This window comes from Pangasianodon hypophthalmus, chromosome 28 (genome assembly GCF_027358585.1).
Source record: "Pangasianodon hypophthalmus isolate fPanHyp1 chromosome 28, fPanHyp1.pri, whole genome shotgun sequence".
Lineage (NCBI taxonomy): Eukaryota > Metazoa > Chordata > Actinopteri > Siluriformes > Pangasiidae > Pangasianodon > Pangasianodon hypophthalmus.
The window spans coordinates 9,111,111-9,132,826 of NC_069737.1; the positions used below are offsets into that span (position 1 = coordinate 9,111,111).

General features: G+C 38.6%; 1 protein-coding gene across 2 annotated transcripts in view; it reads left to right on the top strand.

Annotated features, from left to right (window-relative positions):
- The window catches only part of LOC113544387 (spectrin beta chain, non-erythrocytic 1), an 85,135-nt gene that overhangs the window by 26,235 nt on the left and 37,184 nt on the right, over window positions 1–21,716 (top strand). For both annotated transcript variants that reach the window (XM_053230850.1, XM_053230849.1), the window contains 4 exons: window positions 17,501–17,652; window positions 19,178–19,351; window positions 19,655–19,746; window positions 20,038–20,118. In XM_053230850.1, the coding sequence (XP_053086825.1) occupies window positions 17,501–17,652; window positions 19,178–19,351; window positions 19,655–19,746; window positions 20,038–20,118 (499 nt within the window). The remainder of the gene's footprint in view (window positions 1–17,500; window positions 17,653–19,177; window positions 19,352–19,654; window positions 19,747–20,037; window positions 20,119–21,716) is intronic.

Consider the following 21,716-nt stretch of genomic DNA (forward strand, 5'->3'; position numbering starts at 1 on the left):
GTTATCCAAGCGTGTCTGCTTATCTCTCTTCCCTAGTTAACATAATATTAACCCAATCCCCAGGAGAAACCTTATTGTATTGCTATTGGTGGATTTTAGAGCAGTTTTTAACCCTTCTGATTCGCGTGTCAGTGACAATAGCAGAGAAATTACAGGAGTATGTTTTTGGCTTCACGCCGCTCCGTGAAGCGGCAATAATTCACCAGAGGTGTACTGTCATAACATTACAGCTGTAGTACAATAAAGTTTGAGTTGCTTTGTACTTATTCCAGAAGAAATAAGCCAATAATCTGCTAAAATTTGTGAAAGTTCAGTTACAACTTACATGGCTAACTGACAACAACAATGACCTTTTAATGTTTAATATAATTATTAGTTTATAGCTATATAGAAGATGCAGTAGTTTGACGTGATTATATATTTTTCGGAGTGGTCCATCAATGGTCAAATGCTATAAAGTGTCTATCGCAGAAGAACCGATGCAATAGCAGGCATACATGAAGAACACCAACAATGAAATCACATGCATAACTGAAACCACTCTGTTGAAATTTAGCAGTTTAGATAGGGAGATACTGTTCGAAGTTTCCATACGCTTGGGATAAAATGAAGATGAAAAATATATTTGGTATGCTATGTGTTCCTTTATTATCACAAACGAACAAAACTTGTCAAATAGTTATATGTTTAGCAATAAATAATGAAAAATCAAATGGATATCCAAAGTTTTAGTCTCCCTTTCTGATTGGTTTGTGATTCCAAATGTAAAGATGTTCATGTAATTTTATGTTACTGCCTTTTGCCTTTAATAACTACCCCAAACTCTTTCTTACCCTGTGAGCAGCTTTGGATCCTCTCCCTTGTAGTATTTACCCAGCATTTCTTCTTGACATGTGGGTTCTAATTAATCTTTGCCTTTTTTTTTCTTGGCATATGTGTTCTAACTTTGCCAGATGTCTTAGACTGCCTTCCTAAAACCACACTGAGAGGGTCGTGATAACATGATAAAATCTTCTGGAACTGTTTCTTCACTGATTTTTGTTGTTTGTATTTTATTGTAATGGAATACACATTTCATCTTTAAGTTCTGTGAATTCTTTTCATTTGTAGATGTTGTAAAATTGAAGTTGTAAAAAGTTGTAAAATGTAGAAAGGTACAAACATTTTTATGCAACCCTTTGCTTCCCAGTGTGTAATAAAAGAAAAGGAGTAAGAAAGAAAGTTGGCATGTTCCTGGTGTAGTTAATTGAGAAAAGATAAGGCACTATAATTACAATGCTAATTTAGTTGTTTTAGTCAGACAGGTGAGTATCTAGTCTGATGACTACACTCTAGGAGTATTTAGAAATCTTAATGGTTCTGAGGAAACCGTTTAAATGTTCTGTATAGTACTCTACATCCAAGTGTTATCCTATCAGAAAGGGTCTCAAGTGAAATTGTGGGTTTTTTTTTTTTTGGAAGCGAGTACAGATGGTGAACGTTTGTCACACCTTGGTGTTGTATTAGCGATATTGTGTCACTTGTAGCTCCTGAAGATGCCTTAAGTGATTGGTCATCCATTAATGAAGGTTTGTCTCAGGTTACACCCAGTTGTCCGATTACCATTCATTTCACATCGCAACACTGAGGAGTCCACATCAGCGCACTTTCTTTCAGTCCCCTTTCTTGCATTTCTTTACTGTGCCTCTTTTTCTCTCGCGTGAATGGGGCCTTTAGGTAACAATACTCCACTTTGTCCACCTGACAGCCTGTTTAATAAGGCATCATGGTAAATTCTTTCAGTTAACACATGTTATTGGTTTCCAAGAACAGTGAAAACATGCTTGAATAATAGTTATAATAATATTGTGTGAAGTTAGTTAATCTATCTAACTTTCAGCTAGCTCCTGAAATAATACAGCAAAGACTGAGAGATCCCTAATACAGTTATATTTGCCTTATCTAATTAATTACACTATTAAATACTGGTATTGAACTAACTGTATAGTTGCACTATTAGCAGTCATTTATCTCTCTCTCTCTCTCTCTATATATATATATATATATATATATATATATATATATATATATATATATATATATATATATATATATATATATATAGAGAGAGAGAGAGAGAGAGAGATACATTTATATAAAATCAGGAAACAAATTATATGACATGATGTCATTGTGATGAATGGGCTTAAGCTTAAGCCTTAATTAAAGTTGCTAATTTTCATAAAATGTGTTCTTCACAAAAACAGTGAAATAAAATATTTTTGTTGAGATTTGATATTTTATCACTATACTTATAAGACATAATTTATCAAAAAAAACCCTAAAAAAAACTAAAAAAAAAAAAAAAAAAAGATTGATGTGACTAAAATTGCAGTTATTCCTGTAGTGTCTTGCCTTAACTCCAGCATGATGCTGATCATTTGTTATTTCCAATTAATTACACTATTAAATACTAGTATTGAGCTAACTATATAGTAGCACTGTTACAGTAGCAGTCATTTCTCGCTTCATCAGCAGTGACCTACACAAGTCACGTAGATGCAAAAGAAACTAGAACAGATGAGACCTTTCTCTGAAGCGAACAAGCAGGTCTCTACCTTATCTTTTTGTAATATGTAGTTAATTGTTGATTTACATTGGTGTTTTCCCAAGCCTATATCTGGACTATAACTGAAGGCGATAAGGTTACCAGCCTGCATTCAAATGATTGGCTACGAACAAAGTCCAAGTTGACACTGACAGCTAGATCAGTGTGGAGTTCCTTTTTTTAGTGCTAGAACCGGACAGGAGCCTTTCACCATTCTCGCTGGTCACTACACAAAGCCAAGCCAGGCATGAGGGGGGCGGAAGTGTCACATTAAAAGAGGCGATTCTGTATGGTGTAGTGTAACGGCAGCCAGAAGCAACCCGCTGCTAACCAGCTCAATGACCTTCTGTTCCACACTTGGCTTAGCGCTGTCCTTTCATAGCTGGAGCAGGAAAGACTAGGACTGGTTCTTTGACTGGAGCTCCAAACTCTCATTGCATGGTTTATTGGCTCAATTTGAAGATAAGCCAAGATAACAGCCATGAGGGGAAAAAAAAATACTAACTAGGAGTTTATCAGGTGGCTTTAGAATTTGAGCAAAGCTTTGGTGAAATGAGGAGAAACACATAGAGGAGCAAACAAGGTTTCAAGATGGTTCATATAGGTATTTTATCTTGATATGACGCCTATTTTTTATACTACATTTTATTGACCTTACAAAATCTTACGTGCATACTTGCGTGCTTGAATTACAAGATCAGTCAGAGTCAAACAAGTATCTGCAAGTTAATCATACACAGACGAGCAATGACATGACATTAGCTTGGATTACAGTGCCTTAAATGAGTTTTCAGCCCCTTCAGGAAATGTACTAAATAAAATCACTGCATGGCTAATAGCTTTCGAACAGAAATGGGGGAAAATGCATGATTCCAAATGGTTAATCCGGTTTCTCACCATCGCAGGTGGTACTGTAGCTATTAAAGTATGCCTATGTTATCTTTTTCTGTGGTCTTCTCTCGCATTGATTACTGCAATGCACTCCTGGCTGGAGTATGTACAAAATTCTGCAGCTAGAATCCTGACTAGCTCCAGGACAAGTGATCACATCACTCCTATTTTGGAATCCTTGCCCTGGCTCCCTGTCATGTAGATTTTCATGTAGATTTTAAAATCCTTATGATTACTTACAAGGCATTGCATGGTTTGGCTCCCCAGTATTTGACCGGGCTTTTAACCCATTACACCCCAAAAAACGTGATCTCCGCTCCTCCAACTCTGGCCTTTTAACTGTCCCTCAGACTCGTTTGCGTACTATGGGCCTTCTCTTCTTACGCTCCAAAACTGTGGAATTCCCTTCCATCTGATCTTAGAGAAGCCCAGTCTCTTAGTATATTTAAATCTTCTCTTAAAACTTATTTTTTTAGGATTGCTTTTATTTGATTACTTTGTTTTATTTTGTTATTAATTTATTGTTATTACTATTATTGTTACTGTTATACATGCTTATATACTCTTATGTAAAGCGCCTTGAGAGGCCTTTTTAAAGGCGCTATATAAAATAAACTTTATTATTACTATTATTATTATTAAAATATGGTTAAACAATCGAAGGACAGCACTTATTTGATGTTTCAGGCAGTTACGTAAGGAATTGAAATGACTTTTTGTGAATATTATAGCACAGTACTTTTTGAGAAGAGAGAAAGCTTTTATTGTCCCACTACAGTACAGTGAAATTATTTTTCTTAAGCATCAGACCAGTGTGGGTTCCATGGTCCATGTAATTTAATTGTTCCTGACTGCCTAAAACTCTTGAGTCCCTGACTCTTCACTAGGTGAGAACTTGGGTAAAAGCGATAGTCTGTAAGGGCCATGTGATTAGCCCAAAAAAAGCTTTTGGCTTTATAGGCAACCTCACCCCATTTTTTTTCTGTTCACTGGAGCTAGTGAACTTTTCATCTTCAGTCTTGTAGCTTCCACTCCTCTCAAACAGCAACTAAGTACCAAGTCTGATGTCACTAGGTGTGAGATGTTTCCTATGCTTTGGCCTGCCTGTAAATAAAACAGAAGGTTCTCGCTGTGCTTCACTGCTGACCCTGCTTTTTTTTTTTTTGCTGGAAATTAGTCACAGAGGTTATATGCAAATATCCACTGTGTTCAGAAGTAGCAATTAAAGGAATGGGTGATATGTATGGTCTTCGAGATATAAGTCCAAGTCCAACTTGATTGTATTCAGACTGGAATTCTGGCCAGTGAGAAACTGTCAATGAAGATCTTTCTGAACTTGTGAAAAATTGCTATCAGAAGTTGTTTACTATGTTGAAGGTTTTGGCTTGTGACTAATTGTGCCAGCAGTTCAGAGACTTTGAATGACCTGAAATTTAAAATATCTACCATTGTGTGATTGTCTCCTTATAAAAATGAATATTTTTACACCGTTCTAACACACTCATTGGTCTTCATAGTCACTAGGGAATACTAGATACAAATGTCAAGGATAAATTGGAAACATACATCATATCAGGAGGCCTTAAGACATCTCTTTAAAATTTTCTGTGATTGTTCTGAAGGTTTTTGTTGAAAACCAAAGAAAGTCCAAGTTAGAATGGCCTGAAATTTAAAAAAAAAACATGTATGGTGAAGATTTAAATCTTGAATTGAATCTTGTTCTGTTTGTTCTGGTCCTGAGTGAGTAGAGGAGATTTATTTTTTGCATATTTGCTTTGAAATCTTCTGCCCAATCCTTAAAGCAACACAGAGAATGGCCAGCACAGGAAATCTTTCAGCAGTGCCTCTACCACATTCTGCCTAGATCAGATCAGTTTACTTGTACCTCTTGAACACATCATTCATGTCTACTTCTTTAACATCCCTTTTTTAAGCTGATTACACAAGTTTTATTCAGGGGAGCCGTCACGCTTGCTGAAGGAAACAAAACTCTTCTCAGCCGTTACGTGGTTGTAAAAATATTGTTTCCTGTCTACTTGGAGTGAATGTGAACAATGCAGACACTTAGAAGATTTATGATGTATTCAGAGGTAATATTTATTGTCATCCTGAGAGATTCAGTGCATTCCCTATGATAGACGTCATTGTGCATCTGTCTGATGCTGAGCGTTGGGCCTCTCAAAAGTCCATACCATACACGATAGTCAGAGCTGTAAGTAGTTTTTAAGGGCCAAAGCTGATATTAAATGAGCACTAAACTGCAGATCTTGAGTTACATTTATTTGATCATAAACAATACAAAAACATAAGATATATTTATTAAACCTTAGCACCTTAGCATTTATTAAACCTTTTTTTTTTTTTAATATGAAACATGAACATTAACATAAGGCTGTGTAAATATCAGTAGTGCCTAAATAACAGTACGTATGTATATAACAGACCACTTTAACATAAAATACCTCTAACATAAGCAAGGAATAAAATAGTTTTGACTAATAAACCATCTACACTTCAGGATATTTGCCATAGAACTTTAAAGAGTATAAAAATTAAAGTTCCAGACATGTGCTGTTAATTTTTAACTGGTCATCATATCAGGTCTACATATCTATACAACAATATTGATTATTCATACTTCCGGGATGACATATCTGCAGTTCATTCATTCAGCAGCACTTCCTGTAACATCTAACAATGTTGGAGACACTCGTATAGGATCTTAACATTATAAGCTCCTTTATATTCTTTAGTATATTCATGGACTTCCCTTTTCAGTTCAGCCACAGGTTTTCACTAGGGTTCAGATCCAGAGACTGAAATGTTCATTGCAAAACATTTGATTTTGTGTTTCTTGAACCGCTTCTGTTTTGATTTGGAAGTAGGTTTGGCTCATCGTCCGACTGAAAATTATATCTATGGCCAAGTCTGAGGCTGTATCTATGGTTCTCCTGGCAAAAACAGCCAGGTTTTCGGTTGAAATACTTGGTAGGTGTCAGAATTCATGCGTCATAAGTTCAATCTTCGAAAGTGTGAACCGCAATCAACAAAACAGCCCCATAAGCATAATGCAACCACCACCATATTTTACAGTTTTTACTAGTCAGAAGTAGAGTTGAAGATATTTACAATTGCATTTTTAATAGTAGTGTAAGTACTATATAAGTTCTAGATATCGTAAGCATGGATCTATGGATTAACGTTTCCATGACCATTGTTCTGTGAGTAACAGTGATGAGCTACACAGAACAGCAAAGACGCTAATATCTCCCACAACTGTAATGATCAACATGGTGAGAAGAGATTTGAGTAAATTAGAGGAGTGAGAATGTACATTTGGGAACTATGATGTTATTAATGAGGGATAAGGCTTAAATTTTAATATTTAATATACATCAGCAGTGCGCAGTCTTATCTGCCAAAGCCCAGTGTGACTGCAGGTTTTCATCCCAATCAAGCGTGAAATCCGGTGGATCCAAAAGATCAACATGGAATTAGATGGAACCACCCCTGATATACAGTATATACTTTTGAATAAATTCAGCAATTAAGCAAATTAAGCATTTCTTACATATTTGGGTTGCAGAGTGGGCTAAGTCCGTATTAATCCCTCATTTTATATGAAGGCTCCTCACAGACTCTCCTTCTTCTTCTAATCTTCACTGACTCAGTATCAACTAATGTGTTGGCCATTCATAATACAAAATCTTTGCCTATGCTGTATCCTACTCATAAACTGACGCAAATGCTGATAGTAGGGTTCAATTAAACTGTCGGCTGTTTGTCTTTCATGTAATGATTAACATGTCTGTCTTCTTTTCAGCACTATACATTTTAAATAACTCGCAATTTTATCCTGCACTAAGCAGCCCAGTACACAGTCTTCTCATACAATAGCAGATGACTAATGTATATTCGTATAGTCACTATGAACACCAGGACCACTTGAAGAATAAAATATAAGGAGCAGTGTGAAACAGCTGCATGTAAGTGTGCAATGACTGTTGTGGTTACAAACCTAAAAAGAAATATCAAGGTTTTAGAGTCGCAATAGATAATACACACTCACAGGCCACGTTAATAGGAATACCTGTACATCTGGTACATCTTTATACAATTATCCATTCAGCCAATCGTGTGGCAGAAAAACAAGTGCTTAAAATCGTACAGATACAGGTCAAGAGCTTCAGGTAATGTTTACATCAGCTATCAGAATGGGGAAACTGTGGCATGGTGTCAGGATCACTGAAACTAGGCAGTTAAAGCCTGAGAAAACGTGCTTGTTTTCAATCTTCAACTTCAATCTTCCAGTTTTAGAGTGCCTGAGCCCAGTGTAAGCTCAGATTCCTGTTCATGGCTCACAGGAGTGGAACCCAACGTGGTCTTCGGCTGTTGTAGCACATCCACTTCAATGATTAGACATGCATTCTGGTGCTTTTCTGCTCACCACGGTTGTAAAGAGTAATTATTTGCATTACCATAGCCTTCCTGTCAGCTTGAATCAGTCTGGCCATTCTCCTCCGACATCAACAAAGCGCTTCTCCCAGCAGGACTGCTGCTCATTGGATGTTTTTGGTACCATTCTGTGTAAATGTGTATACATCTGGTTGTATATAGTGTATATATCTGGTTAATAAATGGTAGCACCAAATCCTAGGATACTTCACGTAGACCTCATTTCCTAAACTACCACAGGAAGTGATGCCGTTTGTTGATGGCGTATCTTGGTACCAAGATTAAGAGTCCCAACTTGAAGTTCTGTTGCACTTGGAGATTTGTACTTTTATGTCAGTCCCATCACTGCGTAGAGAATTTGACTTTCTTGTTTATAAAACCTGAGAGGATGTATATTATATGTATTATTATACACCAGTTAGTTCCCGGTCCATTAATTTGATTGGCGTCTTAAGAGTGCTGATATTTAGTATAACAGCACTGGGGCATTTCACTGTTTGTATCACTCTGCTTGTCTGTGTTTGCTACATCAAATTCCAATTCTAGCAATAGTTCGTTACTCTGAAACCGCTACCACACTTACTACAGGCTGGCAGTGAGTCTGCGCGTTGGCATGGCAACACGCAACGCTCTTTCCAGCTGCGGCTTTTTTTCGGGAACTATTTCTGGTAAAATATTTCACCATACTGTGTCTGAATGGTCAGTTACTTGATATTAATTTCTTATTAATAGAACAGTTATATAAAAGCAGTATCACACTCGCAATCGTCGTGTTGTTCCTGAATATCGGCACCGCTCTGATTACCTGTGGCACTCGAACTCTCGACCGCTTGCCTGCGACCAGATTACAGCCGTGACAATATTCAGTATAACAGCACTTTCGCTCGTACGATATTGCTTAATTAACAGCTGAAAAAATAGCCAGATCATCACCAAAGAAGCTGATGTCGCTGTTGTCAGTACATTATGCTATGTTTACAAGTTCTGATTTGATACTGAATTAAATAACATCGCACCATCAGAAAAACAGATTCTTCAAGTGTTGTTTGGATGAATAACAGTTTTAGGTTTTAAGATTTTCTATGCGAAATGCACTGTACACCATAGAAACCTTTAGAAGTACCTGTGATGATTAAACTCAAGCCATAAATACAATTTTGCTATTGACACTCCTCCCCTCCCGGCATAGACAGCCTTGTGCGGTGTGTATAAATGGAGAATGCAGGATATATCTGGATGGCCTACATTGGCAGTAACCTCCATTAGGCTGTACTTCAAGGCAAAGTACGTTCAATACAATCTAGGAATCAATGTCCTTCTAAACATTGTCTTGTCTCGTTCCCTTATTCTACTGACATTTATAGATTTCAAGTACAGCAAACCTTACACACACACACACATATACACAAGGATGTTTTAGCCACACCCATGTGTATAATGTATAATTTTGTCCTATGATATCATAAGTAGTGTTGAGATCGAGGTTTGACGTGGCACAGATAACGTTAAGAGAATTCCTCGAGCTCATCGCACTTCGTTAAAAGTCACAGTGTGCTGCGATATGTGGCTTGGTTTGCCTGCTGTATGACGTTTTGAAGTATTGACTGCGGGAAATGCCTTATCTATTCGACCGTCTGGGAGCTATAATAAGATTTCTGTTTGTTAATGACAATCTGAGATATTTGGCATTGAGGTGCTAGTCAATAAACAGCATGTGATCGCTAGATAGCTCCTTCTGATAATGTCATCACATGTCGTCCGCATGTCAGTTTCTTATTTTTAAAAGTTTGCATTTTTAACTGTTTAATACTGTGTATTTTGTTAGATTTAATGCAAACTAAGGTATGAACAATAACCCTCTACCTAACCTTTTCCTTAACCATTTCATACAAATAAATTTTGTGTAAATTGATACAAATTTGCAAGTGAAATAAAATGATTCCTGACTTTTCCTGAAAGTTTTATGTCAAACCATTTACTTCCACTATTAAGCAATTAAGAATTATATTCAATACCTATAGCTTTGCTTAAGTATAATATATGACCCCCCCTGTACATAATGGAAGCTGTGTAATTACCCTATAGAATATATGTATACAAATATAATTTAAACAGTAATTCTAACTGTACAACCCAATATATTATCTGCTTGCAACTTCGTGTTGTTTCTATAAGTGATGAATAACACTGCAGTTAAACTTGGGGAAACTGCTGACATATTTTTTGGATTTGCCATTATGTTTGATTAGTTTAAGAAAAACAGAAATTCACATTTATCTACTTTGCATCTTTGAACCTTCAGTGGTCCAGTCTTGCATTCCTCACCTGACATCAAGTGGTTCAAAGTGAAACTGCTTTTTTTTTTTTTTTCTTTCTTTCTTATAATAAAGTAATATGTGGAAATATCTTTGGAAATATCTGTATCGTATCATGATGCTAACCGTGTAAATTAGAGTCACAACTCTAATTGTATAAATTGGATAAAATATCTGTGGTGGCCTGGAAAAACCCTTCACATGGCCAAATTTTGACGTTTTTTACTGTGTGTAGTTCTGAAAACAGCAGGCTTTTCTGAACTGAAATATGTTTCCCTATTGCATGTATCTCAATCACAAAGAAATTTATAGCGTTTAACTTCTCAAGAAGTGAAAAGGGAGAAAATGGCAGAAAATTGAAAACATTGAAACCTAGCTCTACATTTATAAACTTGTATATATACTTAAAGGAAAAAGTTTTTTCAGAAGTTATAGAAAAACTTTGTATCATGCTGTTAGTATATCACAATCCCATGATCAGATCACTGGAGCTCGTAGTTAAGGACAGAGTCAGAAATGGTGTAGTCATTCTCATTAAAGATGCAAAATGTCCCTCCAGCCAGGGTCAAGGTCAAATAAAACAGCTTGCATAATGGTATTGGCATTGACCCAAAGAGAGAGAGAGAGAGAGAGAGAGAGAGAGAAACACACACGCAGCTGCTTTAAACTCCACTAGCACCATTAAGCCAGGTGGTAGTATCCAGGCTTGAAATAGCCTCATGGCACTTGAGTATTGACTAACTGCAGCGCTCTTATTGTTGATGCATCGTTTTTGAGCGAGCTGCAGAAGCAGTCACTTTGCAGCACGTCAGCGTAACTGAAGAGGCTTTTAACAGCACGAGCATCCTTAACTCAGTAAATACAGTCCTTATCTACTGTTCCCTATTGGCTCTCTGAATAAATGGACCTTTAATGGGTTACATTAAATGTAATAAAGAATAACTGCTGTGTCTGGGAAAAGGAGAAAATTATATAAGTTATATTTGGCAAACAATCTGTTAGACGTAAAGGAGCATTTATACATACTGTGTATCAGAACTATATTTAGTATCTGTTCAAAAGTTGTTTTTTTTTAAATTTTCATGCTTTTATTGATTTGCATTTACGTAAATATAGCTCGGAACTGCTCTAAAATGCGCTCGTCATCCACTTTATTAGGAAAACTTCTACACTGGCTCATTCCTGCAGTTATCCCATCAGCCAATCCTGTGGCAGCAGAGCAGTGCATAGTTGGACAGTTGAGGATTGTAAAACCATTGCGTGGTCTTTTTCCCGTCCAGTTTTGCTGAACCTGTGCCCACTGTAGCCTCAGATTCCTGTTCTCAGCTGACAGGAGTGGAACCTGATGTGGTCTTCTGCTGTTGTAGCCCATCCACCTCAAGGTTCGACGTGTTGTGCATTCAGTGATGCTTTTCTGCTCACCGTGGCTGTAAAGAGTGCTTATATGAATTACTGTAGTCTTCCACCTTGAAGGTGTTTCTGCCCAGAGAACGTGTGACGTGTTTTGTGTTTTTCACACCATGCTGTGTAAACTCCCAGGAGTGAAAATCCCAGGAGATCAGCAGTTTCTGAAATACTCAAACCAGCACATCTGGCTCCAATAATCATGCCATGGTTAAAGTCACAGAGATCACACTTTTTCTTCACTCTGATGTGAACATTAACTGACACACTCGACCTGTATCTGCATGATTTTATGCATTGCACTGCTACCACATGATTGGCTGATTGGATAATTGCATGAACGTTCAGGTGTAAAGGTGTTCCTAATAAAGTGTACACAACATATTTTTATTACCTTTCCGTTTCATATACTATTTCACGTCCACTTGTCTTAGCCTGTATCGAAGCATAGAAGCATAGTCATGGCTGATCTTGTTGTGGGCTTTATCATGATGCAGTCTCGATCATTGAGCAAGGGCATCTATGCATTATTTATCTTTAGAAATGAGGAAGCTAATCCTAAATCCTAGCTATTCCTAAATCACTACCTTTTCCCTGAGCTGCTGATGTAGAATCACATGCTTTGGCCTTTAGTTATCCCGGGTTTGCCTGCTGTCTGTCTGTCTCTCTCTCTCTCTCTCTCTCTCTCTCTCTCTCTGTCTCTCTCTCTCTCTCTCTTTGTCTGTGTTAATTGAGTTATTCATTTTGGAGAGCATCTAGTAAAATCACTGACTTGTGAAAACTACATTTGGTATTCAACATTCTTTCTCTCTCCTTTCTCTCTGTCTCTCTCTCTCTCTCTCTCTCTCTCACACACACACACACACACACACACACACACACACACACACACACACTCTCTCTCTCTCTGTCTCTCTCTTTCTGTCTCTGTCTCTCTCTTTCTGTCTCTGTCTCTCTGTGGTTTAGTCTCTCTCTGTTTTTGTCTCTGTTTCTCTCTCTGTGTTTGTTTCTCTCTCTCTCTCTCTCTCTCTCTCTCTCTCTCTCTCTCTGTGTGTGTCTCTCTCTGTGTCTCTCTGTTTCTCTCTCTCTGTTTCTCTGTTGCTGTCTCTTTCTCCCTGTTTCAGTCTCTCTGTCTCTCTCTCTCTGTTTCTCTCTTTTTCTCTCTGTTTTCTCTCTCTCTCTCTCTCTCTCTCTCTCTCTCTCTCTCTCTCTCTCTATCGCTCTCTCTCTCTTTCTCTCTATGTTTCAGTCTCTCTGTCTCTCTCTCTGTTTCTCTGTTGCTTTCTCTTTTTTTCTATGTTTCAGTCTCTCTCTCTCACTCTCTCTCTCTTTCTCTCTGTCTCTCTCTCTCTGTCTCTCTCTTTTTCTCTCGCTGTTTTCTCTCTCTCTCTCTCTTTCCCTCTTTCCCTCTTTCCCTCTGTATGTGTGTGTGTGTGTGTTAGGCCCATGTTAAGCAGGAACCCATTGGCTCTCTGCGTATCACATCTAGAGCAACTTTTGCACTATTTAGTAGCCGATACTGTATATTGCATGTTATACTGTACTGATATTTCCCACCCTTGTTCCAGTACAGTATGAACTTTGACTGATCAAATATCATAATGGCTGATAGTGAGCCTATAAAGACAATATAAAAATAAGCATGTTGATTGATGATGTATCTAGCCCTGTCGCAGTTGTGAAATTGTGGCTGATGACTGTCTTGCAAATGATTGAATTATCCCTGCTGTTGAGTCTCTGCCGGAGTCAAGCGTAACAGCACTGCGATAATACACACACAATACAGAAGTCCACTGAATATTATTGTCTTAGATCACAAAACATAGCAACAAATAGTTCATAGAATAAAGCTTTTAGCCACAAAAATCTTTTTAAATATGACAGCACAAACAGTTTATTATATTAATGTAGTAATGTAATAGAGACTAAAAGTAAAGTACAAACGGAATTATGTAATAATTGTGACAGGCCAAGATATAGATTTTTTTTGTTATTAGATATAACTACTTTAAGGAAATTACAATTAGCAAACAAGTAAAAAAAATTGTGTGGAAATAAAACTTAATTTAAAAACAAATGAATATAAATTATACTATAAATCTAAAATATTAATATTTTATATATATATATATATATATATATATATATATATATATATATATATATATATATATATATATATATATATAAATTAGCAGTGTTAAGTGGGTCTTGTAAATGTGTTAAACACAATAATAATAATAATATTATTATTATTGCTGTTATTGTTATTATTATTATTATTAAAAGCAGTTAGAAATGGCACAGTACCATTTTTTTCTTTGATACTGATACTAAAACCTTGAGTATTACTTGATACCCATCTGTAAATATTGTAAATATAATAAAAAAAAAGTATAAAAAAATCAATCCTAAAAAAAAGATACACCAGACAAATCTCTTTGGATGTAAACATTTCCAGTTAAAAAAAGATCAGTTTTATTTTTACTTTACTTACCGGATTGGTGACGTCTCTAAAAACGGTAAATCATCTCTTGAATCATTTTATACACGGCACTGTTTGATTCACAGCATAAATCATTTGAATTACAGAATCGATGCTGGATTCTGATTGGTCCGATTGGTCGGTCATTTTCTGAGCCCACAGGTTTATACCTGCTATAATGTTTGTGATAACAGGAACTAACTTCTATCACAGAAGTTCCAGAACATTAAATGTAACTATAAACAGACAAAAAAAAAGTATGTGTTCTTTAGGTAATAAAACAATGTAACTGTGGAATAAGAGGAATAAAACCTTTCAGTATGTGCTGTTATTGGAAAATAATTAACTTTGAGATGAAACAGTAACTAGGTTCTGTGTTGGGTAACATTACATCACCCCATCGTGTTTTATTTCTTACTTAACGTATAGGGTTATTTCAGATCCCTTAATCTTTCAATATTCAATTAAATTACTCAAATAAATTACAAAAATATATCAAATTATATCAAAAGTAATTTGTTTTTGGAACAGCCCATGCATGGGTGTGATTTAAACCTGCAGATGTGTAGGTGTTTTGCTTTGTGTGTGTGTGTGTGTGTGTGTGTGTGTGTGTGTGTGTGTGTGTGTGTCTGTGCGTGTGTGCATGTGTGCATGCGTGCGCACATATATGTGTGTGTTGCCTACTTCATGATTGGACACACAGGATCGGGTGTGTGTTCTTCCATGCAGAGTGGTGTTTAGAGCATAGTGTGTGTTTAGTGAGTGTCAGGACACGCGCTAGGCCACCAATTTCCTTTTATTTGACCCTCGTCACTTTTCTGTTAATAGTATTGTGAAAGTAGTCGATGTATCACATTAAATTTGTGTGTGTGCACTCAGAGTGTTTATACTGAGCTGAAACAGGTGTTTATACGTATATCAGTGCTTCTGAACTTAAACCTTTAACTACCAGATCCATGATTTGATATATACACATTCCTCATATGGTCATGACAGATTCAGATATTTCTGAGCTTCCTTGAACTCAAATTATGGTTGTTTAATGTTTATCAAGTGTATGACATGGTAGATTTGATGGAGAACATAAGCATCATTTCACGAGAAAGACGTTTAAACGATGTGGGGTAAAAATGATTAATCTTAATGAGACGTCCAGGTGTAGGGCAGAATGGCCGTATACACAATGGCAAACGTAATAATAACGCAAAAAGGATTAATATTGAGGAGCCAAATCTCAACAGACTCAGCCTCAGATACTCCACTCATGGGTCACAGAGGCTCTGATATCCTTTGCAATCTGATTGGCTTTCCACACTTCCATGGGTATACTTTCATAGGCACTAGTTTCCAGCAGAAAAAACAGACTTTCAAACAAAATAACAGAGATTACTGAGGGGAAAAAAAGCTTATCCCTTCTATAAAAAGCTATCTTTAAAAGTCTGTAGTAAGTGAATAGGTTTAGTTCTAAGTAAATAATGTAAAAGTTGAAAACAAAGTATTCACCCTCATGTTGCGAAACCCCTAAATTAGTTCTGGTGCAACCAGTTTGCCATCAGAAGTCAGGTAAAGTAGCATGATCTCGATAGAAATACACCTTTTCCTAGAAGCCCAAAGACATGTTAGACATATTGTGTAAATCAGATGGTAGAAATCCCAATTACGTCCATTTTAACGTTTCCACATTTTGTAACACTTCAACATATAGAAATGATCAGGGGGCAAATACTTACGCAAAGCAGTGTAGATTCTCTGCCTTTATGAGGGCAGTGAGCCCCTGGTGGCTTTTAGAGCGCTTCAGTGTGGGAGAACACACATAGAGCTGAAGATCTTTTCTCTGGCCCATGCAGTATGACAGATGAGTGCAGTCTGAACTGCTGCTTAGTCCTGACTTTCGTGTTCTCTCTGACTGTGTGTCTTAGATTTACAGATTCATACTGTCCAGCTTTAACCTCCATTTTCTCACATAACTGTAGTTCAACTTGGTTATAAAAAGATGATAGTGTGAATGTGCATGGAATGTCTGTTGGGCAAACATTGAAACACATTTACAGCAATTGTGTGGAGTAAATCAGATGTTCTATCAGCCCAAGTTCTTGTCCTTGTCCTTGTCCTTAACTGCTAACATCTGTAGTATCCAGAGCTATTGTATTTATTTTGTAAAAGTCTCATTAGTTGCGAGATCTGTTGAGAAATTGGTGTGTTCCAATGTTGTGCGCAGAGAGGCTGCAAATCTTTGCTCCAGATTTCTATGGCAACAAGCTTTGGAGAGCATTAGGCAAATGCTTCATCCAGCAAAGGCGTTGGCGTTGACACACTTCGTTGAGCCAAGCGGGTGGGTGGGTGGGTGGGTGGGTTGTGTGCGTATGTGGACGGGTGGATATATAGGTGAAAGCTTGCTTTATGGCCTCACAGCTCCCCTAGACCACCCAACAAGCCTGAGAGAAAACATGCAGAGTGATCAAACTGGCGTTAGATGCTTCAGCAGCATTAAAGTTATTGTGTTTCTGCTAATGACCACTCACTGGAAACAAGAGGTCTACTCAGACAAATGCGGTGCTGGAAAATAGGAGGGGGGGGTTTCTGGTTTTGGCAGCTTGTATTTTGGATTGTTTGTAAGCAATTTACTGGAAGGAATGGCCCATAAACTGCCCTTTTCACTTCGACATGAATTTAAAGAAGCAACTTGTAATTTGCAGCACCCTCTACTGCATGTGTGGCAAATCACAGTTGGCACTGACAACACTGAAAAGCAGTTTCCTTTCTTTCAACCACCCCACACTTTCAGGAAAAAAAACCTCCTAAACTGTACCTTTCCTTGTCATTGGTCATGGTATTCTCAAGTGCACCCCTTCTGTACCTTTAATATGCATCTTTTACCTAGAAAAGTACATGTGGTATACCTTTAAAACTTTACTCTAGAAGGTAATTACGTTTTTTACAGTTACACAGTAGACTAAAGGTCTATACACTAGGTTTTACACTAAAGATACCACCACGACAAGGAAAAGGTCCAGTTTAGTAGCCTTTTTTCTGAGTGTGCACCCTTCCTGTTGAAAGTACATATGTCTCATTAGTTGCCTCTTAAAGAAAGAGCTAATTTCCAGGCCAGAAATCTTTTCAAAATCCTGAAAAAGAAGAAAAAACTAGCAAGATACATTGCAGACCACATTCTTTCTCTATGCTATCTTTAAATTATAATATTACCTGTCTATTAACACTAGAAAAATTACAAACAGCACCTGATGGGCATAAATAGGACGGCTATACATATATAAGACGATAAGACGATCCACTCATTACCACACCATTTTGTTCTATGGATTTATGTCTTTGCTTTAACATAATCCTTTCTTTTCTCGACAGATGAGCGAGAAGCAGTGCAGAAGAAGACCTTTACCAAATGGGTGAACTCCCACCTGGCCCGAGTCTCCTGCCGCATCACAGACCTCTACATGGATCTGAGGGACGGCCGCATGCTCATTAAGCTCCTGGAGGTGCTGTCTGGAGAGAGACTGGTATGTAGCGTGCAAAGACAATAGCCTATAATATGATGTTCTTTATTAATCATAAAGGTCAAGTCACACCAAAAGCGTTTCTTAAGCGTTTTTATGGTCTCGTGTCTCCCAGGGCAGATACCCTTTCATTTTAAGCAACAATTTCATTATTATCAGTTCCATCAGCATGGATTCAAGGTAATGAAGATGGGAGAACTGGTTCTAGATCAGAATTTGATGGCAAGTTCAGTTGTAGTCTGTGGCCAAGTTTCCGCAGCCTGTGGGATGTGTTACAGGACTTTGGTGGCTAGTTTGAGGCTAAGGGCATTATCACAGTTTTCTGGAGTCCATACCCCTATTCATTCTGGCCTGATGAAGCTTATTGGAGTATAATAGCAGTGGTGTTACCTGTTTTATATAGAATTTTGGTCTTCTATACAACCTGTTCACACCAGCAGCATATTGAATAGTATTGTAAAATCCTATATAACAGGTAACCCATGGCAGTGCACAAATTCAGCACACTACTTGTTTGCTCGTATGCAGTTCAGGACACAGCCAGTCACAGGACACAAAGCTATCATTAAAAAACGCTATCGTAGTGGTGCATTTGCTTCAGGTAGTGGGGCATTTTCTTCAGGTAGTGGGGCATTTGCTTCAGGTAGTGGTGGATTTGCTTGAGGTAGTGGGGCATTTGCTTGAGGTAGTGGGGCATTTGCTTCAGGTAGTGGGGCATTTGCTTCAGGTAGTGGGGCATTTGCTTCATGTAGTGGTGGATTTGCTTCAGGTAGTGGGGCATTTGCTTCAGGTAGTGGTGCATTTGCTTCAGGTAGTGGGGCATTTTCTTCAGGTAGTGGGGCATTTGCTTCAGGTAGTGGTGGATTTGCTTCAGGTAGTGGGGCATTTGCTTCAGGTAGTGGGGCATTTGCTTCAGGTAGTGGGGCATTTGCTTCAGGTAGTGGTGGATTTGCTTGAGGTAGTGGGGCATTTGCTTCAGGTAGTGGGGCATTTGCTTGAGGTAGTGGGGCATTTGCTTCAGGTAGTGGTGGATTTGCTTCAGGTAGTGGGGCATTTGCTTCAGGTAGTGGGGCATTTGCTTCAGGTAGTGGGGCATTTGCTTTAGGTAGTGGGGCATTTGCTTCAGGTAGTGGGGCATTTGCTTCAGGTAGTGGGGCATTTGCTTTAGGTAGTGGGGCATTTGCTTCATGTAGTGGGGCATTTGTTGAGGTAGTGGTTACTTTTGTTTCATGCCAGCTTGATCTAGGTGAAACTTGACCTGTAACTTCACAAGCCTCGGGCTTGTGAGCCGATTTCTCTCTGCCTGCTAAGATTTACTTGTTAGCTACATTGGTACATCTGCATTCAGCAGACTCCTCTCATTTCACCTAACGTCACTGATGGGGACGCAGGAAGAAAAGCGGAATTTGTACTGTACAATTTATCCCCCAATTTATCTGAACAACACATGTCTTTCTTCTTTTACAAAAAGTACAAAATTTGCATTAGGTCTTGAAATGACGTTGATGATGATTGGTGTTCTCCACAGCCGAAGCCCACAAAAGGCCGTATGAGAATTCACTGTCTGGAGAATGTGGACAAAGCTCTGCAGTTCCTCAAAGAACAGCGCGTTCACCTCGAGAACATGGGCTCCCATGACATTGTTGATGGCAACCACCGCCTCACACTGGGCCTCATCTGGACCATCATTCTGCGCTTCCAGGTCAGCTGACTGTGGTGGACCTTCCCCATTGGTTGACATGTTTCTTGCTGTGAATTTACTCATCGATGTGGTGCTGCTAAGATTGAATAATATAAGAATGATCCATTTAAAGCGGTATATTACGATGTGTTTAAACAGTTTGCATAAGCTATGAATATGTGATTACAAGTAGACAGACGTCACGTATGGTATATTATCATCAGTATGAAGGGTAAGTGATTGATGTGTGTGTGTGTGTGTGTGAGCTTCAGAGTGTGTAGTACTTGCACTTGAGCAGATCTTGGTTGGAATTCTGCCTGACAGATTCAGGACATTAGCGTTGAGACAGAAGACAGCAAGGAAAAGAAGTCTGCCAAGGATGCTCTGCTTCTGTGGTGTCAGATGAAGACTGCAGGGTGAACACACACACACACACACACACACACACACAGTGCCATGGTGTCAGGTGTCAGGTGTCAGGTAATCAGTCTTATGCTTCATTTAAAAGGAGGCTTTAAAAAGATTTCAGTTAAAGGCTTGTTGTTTATATCATGACATTTATACCAGTTGAGCTTTGACATTTCTAAGCCTGATAAAGTTCATCACTAGACTTGCTCGATTGGGATGAGCTGAAAGTTCACACTCGGTTCACACTCGGTCCAGCCCTGAGTCTGCTCCTGAACTTTGACCTTTCTGTTGTGTTACAGTTATCCAAATGTCAACATTCACAATTTCACCACGAGCTGGAGAGACGGCATGGCCTTCAACGCACTTATTCACAAACACAGGTATAGAAACTCTATTATAGTTCAGTGTGATGCACCCCTCTCTCTCTCTCTCTCTCTCTCTCTCTCTAGCCCCCCTTCACCCCTCCTCGCCTTTTTCTCTCTTCCTCCCTCTCCTTAAGTCAAAACATACATAATAGTGCCTAGTAAGGAGTAATAAAAAGCAGGTGAGTGTTAATATGAGCTTTCTTTCTTTCTTTCTTTCTCTCTCAAACTCATTCCTCTCACTTTCTTTTTCCCCTCTCCTCTTTCTCTCTCTCTCTCTCTCTCTCACTCCCTCATTCACCTCACTTTCTCTCTCTCCTGTTTTTTTTCTCATTCACGTGCACTCTCTTCTCTTACTCACTCCTCTCACTTTCTTTTTCCCTTCTCCTTCCCTTCACTCACTCACTCACTCACTCACACTCTCTCTCTCTCTCTCTCTCTCTCTTCTCTTACTCACTCCTCTCACTTTCTTTTTCCCTTCTCCTTCCCTTCACTCACTCACTCACTCACTCACTCACTCACACACTCACACACTCTCTCTCTCTCTCTCTCTCTCTCTCTTCTCTTACTCACTCCTCTCACTTTCTTTTTCCCTTCTCCTTCCCTTCACTCACTCACTCTCTCTCTCTCTCAAACTCTTTCCTCTCACTTTCTTTTTCCCCCTTGCACTCTTTTCTTGCTTCCTCTCTCTCCTCTTTCTCTCTCACTCCCTCATTCACCTCACTTTCTCTCTCTCCCGTTTTCTTTCACACTCACATTCATTATCTTCCTCTCTTCCTCCTCTTACTTTCTTTTTCCCTTCTCCTTGCTTTCACTCACTCACTCACGCACTCACTCACTCACTCTCTCTCTCTCTCTCTCTCTCTCTCTCAAACTCATTCCTCTCACTTTCTTTTTCCCCCTCGCACTCTCCTCTTGCTTTCTGTCTCTCCTCTTTCTCATTCACTCATTCACCTCACTTTCTCTCTCTCCTGTTTTTTTTTCTCACTCACATTCATTCTCTTCCTCTCTTGCTCACTCCTCTCACTCTTTTTCCCTTCTCCTTCGCTTCACTCACTCACTCACTCACTCTCTTTCTCTCTCTCTCAAACACATTCCTCTCACATTCTTTTTCCCCCTCGCACTCTCCTCTTGCTTCCTCTCTCTCCTCTTTCTCTCCCTACTCACTCATTCACCTCTCTCTTTTTTTTCTCGCTCTGTTTTTCTCTCACTCACATGCACTCTGCTCTTTTTCTCTTACTCACTCCTCTCACTCTTTTTCCCTTCTCCTTCCCTTCCCTTCTCTTCACTCTCACTCACTCACTCCTCTCTCTCTCTCAAATTCATTCCTCTCAATCCTTTCTTTTTCCCCTTGTGCTCTCCTCTTTCTTTCTCTCTCTCCTCTTTCTCTCTCTGTTTTTCTTTTGTTCACATGCACTCTCCTCTTCCTCTATTACTCACTCCTCTCACTTTCTTTTTCCCTTCTCCTTGCTTTCACTCACTCACTCACTCTCTCTCTCTTTCTCTCTCTCTCTCTCTCTCTCTCTCTCTCTCTTCTCTTACTCACTCCTCTCACTTTCTTTTTCCCTTCTCCTTCCCTTCACTCACTCACTCACTCACTCTCTTTCTCTCTCTCT